At 45.7% G+C, this 9,066-nt stretch overlaps 1 protein-coding gene across 2 annotated transcripts; it reads left to right on the top strand.

Moving 5' to 3' along the window:
* Positions 1–399: 399 nt before the first annotated feature.
* Positions 400–5,587, top strand: HEY1 (hes related family bHLH transcription factor with YRPW motif 1). Of its 2 annotated transcripts, none has more exons than XM_085847157.1 (5): positions 400–792; positions 911–977; positions 1,972–2,055; positions 2,798–2,879; positions 3,789–5,587. In XM_085847157.1, the coding sequence occupies exons 1-5, from the start codon at positions 707–709 to the stop codon at positions 4,349–4,351; spliced, it is 882 nt and encodes a 293-aa protein (XP_085703283.1). In that variant the 5' UTR covers positions 400–706; the 3' UTR covers positions 4,352–5,587. The 2 variants fall into 2 exon arrangements, with proteins under 2 accessions (XP_085703283.1, XP_085703284.1); XM_085847158.1 differs by having other exon boundaries at positions 402–792; positions 923–977.
* The last annotated feature ends 3,479 nt before the right edge of the window (positions 5,588–9,066 follow it).

Genomic DNA, 9,066 nt, shown 5'->3' with positions numbered 1-9,066 from the left:
TTCCAATTTTTTTACATACTTTTATTGCGCTCCATGTCCATCGTCGCAAAGATGCAACGAGCGTGTGTGTCCCAAGAGCTTTGCCAACTCCGTCCCCATTCCGCAATTTGTTGTTGAGAGTCGGTGTTGGTGTGTTACCCCCGAACGGAGCGGACCACCGATCACCTGGATCAGAGCTCTCCTTATCTCAGGTTGTGAGCCAATGGCAAGTCGATGTATAAAATCAATTCCACCATAACGACCTCAGTGATTGGTCGAAAGAGTGGATACATATATATATATATATATATATATATATATATATATATATATATATATATATATATATATATATATATATGTATGTTTTTGAAGTAAATAAATAAATAAAAAGGTTCCGCGGGCAATACTCTCCACCAATGAGCACCAGCAGTGGGCGGTCCCTCGCGAAGACTTGGCGCGACTTTGCCTTGACGTGGAGACAAAGGTGGTGGGGGAGGGGACGAGTTCGAGAGGGAGGATTGAGTTTCCCACCGAGCAGGGTCAGGGCAGGGCTTGGGAAGCAGAGAGAGAGAGGTGTGTAGGCAGCTCGTGCGCTCAACACTAGATAGACGCTCGCTGAGGTTGTAGTCGCGGCAAAAGACGCACTCAACAATCGCCTCAACCCTCCCTCCAAGGCCGCAACCGCGGCTCTCCTGGAGCCCTACTTCCGCAGAGAGGAGGGATCATGAAGAGATCACTCGATGATAGCTTCTCCGACAGCGATCTGGACGAAACGACCATCGACGTCGAACTGGATACGGCGGGGAGCGGGTGAGTGCGTCCCGAGGCACCTGTTTGAACGTTCAATGTCTTTTGGCTCCCCCTTTATGACGCAATAATTCGATTGAACTGTTGTGGTTGAGTGTCGTGTGGGTTTCTCACATTGCAGCCCATTTTCTAGATGCCTTTCACCCACGACGTCCTCCCAAATAATTGCGAGGAAGAAGCGTCGCGGGGTGAGTATTATACACTGCAGTACACCATCATTGATTGCTTGCACGGGTACCCGGCATTGCGTGCTGCTCTCCTCATCCTATTGGCATTTTGAATAACAAAATTTTTTTTTGGTGGGGGCATAAAACACTTCCCTACACCCCACTAAGGAATGGAGTTGTGGATCATTTAATATTATCTTTCATGGAAATACAAAGGTTGAGGCACTAGAGCAGGGGTTCTTAACCTTTTGATGATTCCAGACCCCCAATGGATTGCCCAACATGGTTCCATACCCCCTTCGCTTGACTGTCAAAATCATCATCATCATCACCAGTCCTATTAGTTGACAGTATGAGTTCCAAAGATGTCAATAGCTTGAATTTATTTTAGATATGGATAGCTAGGAATAGAACGTGAAAGGCAATCATAAGCATTTATCAAATATATTTACCAAAAAAATAAATAAATAACCGAGAAATTACAAATATACAAACATTGAATAACAGTGCTAGTTATAATCTAACATTCTAACCAAGTATAAATTAATACATAAAATATATATAAATATTCAGAGATCGAGTCCCATACCCCCAGTTAAGAACCCCTGCACTGGAGACCAAGTTAAAAAATAAATAAATATATAAAACAAATAATAAATAAATAAATAAAAATTTTGGCCTAAAACACCTCCAGCATTCACTGATGAACCTCAAAGTTTGACGAAGATCCATTCAGCCATCTCAAAAAATGGCGACACACACACACACACACACACACACACACACACACACACACACACACACACACACACACACACACACACACACACACCTCTCTCTCTTACAGTATACATTCTTATTACAGGCAGTGCACATTGGCAGCGGAATTCGGTTGCGAAAGAGTCGCAAATCATGAGTTCATGGCATGGACCGAATGAGTACGCCGACTACGATGCTGCGTCGTGTACATGCTATTCAACTGCGGGTTCGAGTACGGTTTCTTATTTTCTTGCAGATCATCGAGAAGCGGCGACGAGATCGGATCAACAACAGTCTGGCCGAGCTCAGGCGGCTCGTACCCACAGCCTGCGAGAAACAGGTACGGACGTTAGGGTGGTGTGAGCTGGGAGGAAATTGATGTTCCCACGGGTCCTGGAGCCTTTTTCTTGAATGCCTCGACGGTTCCCGTGTCCCGGAATACGGTTTACGTGCATTGTAAGTTGTGACTGGTTTGGATGTGAAAGGGATCGCTGACGACGGCTAAGCAAGAGCGAGCACGGCCCGGGCTGTTTCCACTGTTCCATCGATTGTATGACGTGACCCCCAACTGGTGCACGAGAGATCCATCCCCGTTCCCGCTCAGATTTGCGATGTAAATTTGTGTGTCGATGTCCCACCTAAGGATTGCATGACGTACAACCAAGAATTTGACGTAATCGGCACGCACGACTGCCTTCCGTAACTGGTTGTACTTCCATGCAGACCGTTGGGGCTGAAAGGTCTTGGATCCCCTTGAAACACACAATGTATAAGGAACATTTTGGTCTCGAGCTGAATGGTAAATGGTGAAGGAAAACTTGAACCTCCTTCCAAGAGTGCAAAGAGGACGAGGGCTTGATCACAAGGATGTACAACATGTAATTCTATTCAGCCTATTTATTACATACGCAGGGAGGTTGGAGGGTGTGAGTGAGAGTGAGGTTGAACAGTGTGTGGAAAGACAAGGGAATGGGACTTGCATGGAGGGGGGAGGTCAAATTTCACCATTTAGGTACGTAATAAATAGATGAATCCAAAACGGTTTGCTTCTTGCTTGCTGACGGTTCCTCTGTGCCACGCAGGGCTCATCCAAGCTGGAAAAAGCGGAAATCCTGCAGATGACGGTGGATCATTTAAAGTTGCTGCAAGCGACGGGAGGCAAGGGTAAAGCTCTGTCCCCTCCATCATGTCCCCATGGCGAGCGTTCTCACGCAGCTAATGGGACGCGTCACGGCAGGTGGTCGGGTGTGGGGGCTAAACGCACGAATCTAGGGCGCTGCGCGATGCCGCCGCCACCGCACGCACCGAGCCTTCCCACGACCACACCTATAACCTCCATGGCAATGAGACGACGTTAATTACACAACGCCTCTGGGTGCATGCAGTGGGTTTGGAAAACCGCAATTGCTCGACCGCGTGAGTGGAGGAACTCTTCCTTCTGCTTCAATTTGAGTGCTTCAGGGTTCTCAAGACTATTTGCAAAAAAAAAAGGCTTTGGTCCTCTGCGAGGTTTCCTGCACCACAAGGTGGTGTTTTGGTTTTGGTACAATAGTTCCAGAATTTTGGTACAACCTGTACACGGATCTTCGTTTGAAGGTTTAACTAGAGTCGGCAGACGTTTCTTTTTTGGAAAGTAATGTTTCTCGTGTACAAGCTGAAATCCACCTCCCTAAGAGGAATCGAGGGACAAAGGCAGTTTTGAAATCGACTTTCAACTCGTTTCAATTTGCATTCCTGGAGCGCCCTCTGACGGTGGACTAGGTAATTGATAAAATTAGAGGCGGCTGTGTCTTGCATCATTTCGAAAAAAAAATAATAATAATAATTGCATCATCATTCTGTGCATACATATCAATTAAATCCATGATATTATTGATTGTCATTGTTGTTTGAGAGGGTTGTTTAAAAGTCTTCAGTAAATGGAGAGCAGATGCGCAGGATGGGTGATATATTTGTCGAGAATCATTCATGTGAGATGACGATGAATAGACAATTGCATATTTAGAGTGGAAACTTTGAAGATGTAGAGGGTTGTTCCCACTCGTGATGACCTATTTATCCTCTTCCTCGCAGGGTTTTTTGATGCTCATGCCCTGGCGATGGACTACCGAAGTCTGGGTTTCCGAGAGTGTCTTGCAGAGGTGGTGCGCTTCCTGAGCACGATGGATGGGTCTGAAAGCACTGAGGCGCTGCGGCTGCGGCTCGTCTCGCACTTGAACCAGCGTGCGTGCCAACGAGAGGCCGCCTCGATCGGTGCCGCCCCGCTTCGCCCGCACCCCTGCTGGAACATCACCGCGGCAGCAGCGGCGGCGGCAGCTGCCGCATCTTTTGGTCCCGCGGCCGCCCTCATCCCCGTGCCAAAGTCGCCCTGCAGGGCACTCGATGCTTCGCCCGCAGTGCTGCCCTCACAACCGGAGGCGCCACTCCCCCGACTTGCCCCAACTGCGTCATCCCCGCACGCTTCGCTGCCGGTCATGTCAGCACACGCACGGATCGCATCTCTGCTCGCTGCGGCACCTTTCCCAACATCCTTTGCCTTTCCGATGCTCTCATCCCCACCAGCGCTCACGCCCCAAGCCATGGGTGGTAGTGCCAAGGCCTACCGACCTTGGGGAGCTGAAGTAGGGGCCTTCTGATCAATGACCACATCCCCTCGGCAACGAACTTTACGTGATGCATTTCACCTATAAATATCAATTGAATCTCAAACACGACAACAAATGCAGCCCAAGTACGTGTATTGTAAATAGGGAGCTGCAATGTTCTGATGTTTCAATGGTAGCAAGTCAACTATTCTTTCAATTTTTATTTCCAACACTCACTCACCTTTTCTGTACACTTCATATATTTTTTTGAACAATATATTTGAGGTGGACACATGAATAAGTTTTAGGTTTCCTGGCTGTTTTTACAATGAAACTGTTATCAGTCCCTATATATCTTAGAATGAACCTTTGTCTACCTGCACATGCATTGTCACCAATTAGTTTTCCATCAATTGCCACTGCCGTTTGATTAATGAGGACATTGGAAGGTGTGAATGGATCTGCTCGGAAACATTGAGAATCCTGGAACACACTGTAAAGGATGCAGCTGGAATCAAATGAGTCATGTCAGGCAGTTTTCAGACTCTACAGATTGAGGATTATCTAACTGCAAAAAAAAACAAAACTTTGTAAACCAATACAATCAATATAAACTGCTTGAAAGAAAACAAAAAATATATTGATAACTGTGATAACTGCATGCATTTCATTTTAGCTTTAACATCCACTACACCTGTTGCAACACAAAATTGACTAGGCAATAGGAGCACTTAAAAATTAACTGCAAGCAGCTGCTGTGACGTCATAATTGAATAGTGACAATTTTAAGCACATGCTTTTCAGGTTCAAGTGGACAGCATTGTTGATTGGTATTTCATGACGTTCCTTTTGCACAGACCAGACACACAAATGGCTCCCAAATTTCAGGTAATTCTAATAGTTTCAAATTGCAAACTTGCCCGTTGAGAGCCAACCATCACTGCATTTGGAATTGTGCAAGTCGTGGGTGACCGGTCTTTGTCGGTACAACTTCTTTATGATCACACCCTAAAGACTGGTAAACGATCAATCCATTTCACGTGTTCAGAGTGAGAACACATTTTGGGTTGTGTCGTGTCAACCTTCAAGGAACTATATTGTTGTACTGTACCATACACTTATAAGCTTCAGTGGCAATTTACACATTTTGTTGCAATGGTACCAGGAGCAAGTTAATAACATCCGCTACCGATGTTGCCGCAGTGCCTTACACGTACTTTGCGCAGTAAATTGTTGTGCTTGCTTTAAGCCTGGGTCACTGTAAATAAAGCTTTTGTTTACAAAATATTCCTTCCTGCTCTTCAACCAGATTCAGTGGTGTAATGCTTAGCTTCCACTAATCACCCTGCAAGGTTGGCGGTTTGAACCCAACCCGACTGAGTCAAACAAAGGACTTTAAAAAACACAATAGTACGTGCTGCTTCCTTGCTTAATGCTCAGCATTTGAAAAAGATGGAGCATGGATAAAAGAAAACATCGCACAGGCTTTGATGGGCCCAATAGCCCCGTCCTGCTTTTTAAATTCCTTGTAAATATTGTTGGAATCATCCTTTCGTGGCAGTTGCCTGGTCCGAGTCCGGCAAGTCATCTCAATACGACAATAGTGGTTAACTGATTTGAACCCCACCCAGCTGAATCACGTGTCCAACAGTCACAATACCATCTTGATTTGGAGACCAAATCAGTCGAGCGCCATGCTAATTATGTACCACACATCTCGTCCTAATTAGGCTGAGCGAGTCAGAGACAAGTTGCACTGTCAGGTGCGTGGCATTAATTGCCGCAGCCAATTAACCCTCAACGGGCTTTCCTTAATTATCAGAGGGACCATGACCACCTGAACTCACCCAGAGACCAGTTATATTTATTAAAGCAAATGAGGGTCATGTGGAAGGGAACACAGGTAAGAAACAAGAATAAATGGCGATAAATAAAACCCTTGCCCACAAAACCAACAAGCGATCGATCGGGATCCTTCATTATCTAAGCCTTATCTGGGCACACAGACACCACAAGAGATAGACCAGATAGGTTACAGGACAGAAATACCCTAGCTGTGCTTAGTGGGACACAACAGGAATGGATGCAGGGTACCAAGAAAGTAAGTCACGTTCCTTCAGCAGAACGGCCCACTCCGCACGCAGCACTGAGTAAGGGAGGGTTGGCATGGCTGGCTGGGTGGCACGGCAGTTTGAGCAGATTTACGCAGTCTCTTCACGTTCATCCCAGGCATCCGCTACTCTCCCCACCTGCTTCACACACTTTTATGGTGTCCACCCTCCACCTCCTGCCATGACGTACCACGCCCCTCCCCTCTCACCATTGGTCTGAAGGTCCGTTTAATTGGTGGAGGACCGCCCAATTTCTTTGTTACCCTGGTGGCCCTCCCCCCCTCCTTCCTTGGACATGACTGGCAGGTGCTTTTCCATCTAAACTGCAGGCTGATGGCCTTTCCAGACACTAAAAACTGGCATTAAGACAGATGATAAAGGGTAGAACATAAAATATTAGCAGGGCACTCGTTAGAGAACCACGCAATGCCTGATCAAAGAGAACATCTCGGGACCCATATTTTTTTTAAATATGATGCCATATATCGTTTTGGCCCAATCTCTCAATGGTGAAGAATCACTCAAAATTTTCTCAAATTGGGATTCGGATCTTCGCCAAAATCGATTCAATTCGCCCCATAACACACCCAACCTGTCCACCAAATTTCATCCGAATCTGTCCACAACTTTTTGAGATATCGTGCACACAAAGAATAAAAAGATGTCACGCAGAGCAAGATACACTATATGGCCAAAAGTATGCGAACACCCCTTCTAATTTGTGGATTCAGCTCGTCAGCCACACCTATTGCTGACAGGTGTATAAAATCAAGCACACAGCCATGCAGTCTCCATAGACAAACATTGCCAGTAGAATGGGCCACACTGAACTGAAGAGCTCATTGACTTTCAGCGTGGCACCGTCATAGGATGCCACCTTTCGAACAAGTCAGTTCATCAAATTTCTGCCCTGCTCGAGCTGCTCCGTTCAGCTGTAAGTGCTGTTGTTATGAAGTGGAAACGTCGAGGAGCAAAAACAGCTCAGTCGCGAAGTGGTGGGCCACACAAGCTCACGGAACCTCCGAGTACCTAAGCACGAAGTGCAGAAAAATCGTCTGTCGTCGGTTGCATCACTCACTACTGAGTTCCAAACTGCCTCTGGAAGCAACGTCAGCACAAACTCTATTCGTCAAGAGCTTCATGAAATGGGTTTCAATGGCCAAGCAGCTGCACACAAGCCTAAGATCACCACGCGCAATGCCAAGCGTCAGCTGGAGTGGTGTTATGCTCACCGCCATTGGACTCTGGAGCAGTGGAAACACGTTCTCTGGAGTGATGAATCACGCTTCACCATCTGGCAGTCTGACGGACGAATCTGGGTTTGGCGGATGCCAGGAGAACGCTACCTGCCCGAATGCATTGTGCCAACCGTAAAGTTTGGTAGAGAAGGAGGAATAATGGTCTGGAGCTGTTTTTCATGGTTCAGGCTTTTTTTGTGTGTTTTTCATGATGTGGGCATAAACAAAGTATGGCACCTATGGCCAAACTCCGGTGTAGGGTGGAAGACTGTGGAGGAAATCTCAACGACAACAGGGATTAGATCCGAGAGGACAATTGGGCGAAAAATGAGGAAAGTTGTGCAAAAAAAAAAATAATCATCAATTACGACGACTATGGACTCAAAACACTCATCACTCATGTTCATCCTGATGAACCCTATTTCCCAAAAATGATTTTTGACTGTCCTCCCATAGATCTCCCCCCCCCCCGTTAGCACAGGGACAAATGAATTACATGCTGCCTCCAGCAAGAACCTACACAAGCTATGTTTGAAGATAATTCTTGGCGGTTCACCACTAAATGGAGTGTCACGTTGGAAGAGGCTACTTCCTGCTGGTCCCCACACTGAACCTGTATGGGAATCCATGTATTGTAAACCAATCGCCAAAAGAACAGGAAATCTCTAGTGGCACCTTGCTCACTGGATCATCCTATGTAACACATATGTTAAGAACTTTGCCCCAATAACTGCATGGTGCCCCTTTTACTCTGTAAACGAGGAAGTATTTCTCTTTTTTATTGACTGCGAAAGACTTATTCCATTGGTTAAATTTTGTCTCTCTCAAAATGAATTTCATGTTTACTTTTCGGTACAAAAAAAGAACGTCAACATGGCAAAAAGTATGAACTGCCGTGCTTTTTTTTTGTAGGTACCGCAAAGCTTGCTATATATTTATCTAGAAAGAAGAGAAATGGTAAACCCCTTCAACAATGTGATGTCACGTCATTTTTCAATGCGCTCGTTTCTGCAAGGTTTCCATAGTGTGATGCCTTTTTGGCTGCTGGTTGCATCTGGTTCGGGGGCCTGGCGATGCCGCTGATGCAGTGCCCCTATTACCAGTAGACTGGTGCTTATTTTGCTTCCAAAAAACGTCAACATGTCAACAAAAAACGAAAACCCCTGGTGTTAATTCAGTAACCAACGGGGCTCAAACTCAGGACCCTAGGATCCCAAGCCACCAGCAGGCTTCTGCAAGGTTAAAACTTGAATTAGAGTTTTCCAAAGCCATGGCTGTTGATATTTTTGTGGAAAGATAGTGCTTGGAGGGTGTTTGTGAAGTACATGAAAATAATTTTTTTTTTTGATATCATTCCAAAAATGATGCAACTCGTTTGAAAGTTGTAATATTGCTTTTTTTTGTTTTGTTTACTTTT

This window comes from Eptatretus burgeri, chromosome 11 (genome assembly GCF_056783735.1).
Source record: "Eptatretus burgeri isolate ZD-2024b chromosome 11, Ebu_testis_v1, whole genome shotgun sequence".
NCBI classification, from domain to species: domain Eukaryota; kingdom Metazoa; phylum Chordata; class Myxini; order Myxiniformes; family Myxinidae; genus Eptatretus; species Eptatretus burgeri.
This window is presented reverse-complemented; position numbering and strand designations above follow the sequence as displayed.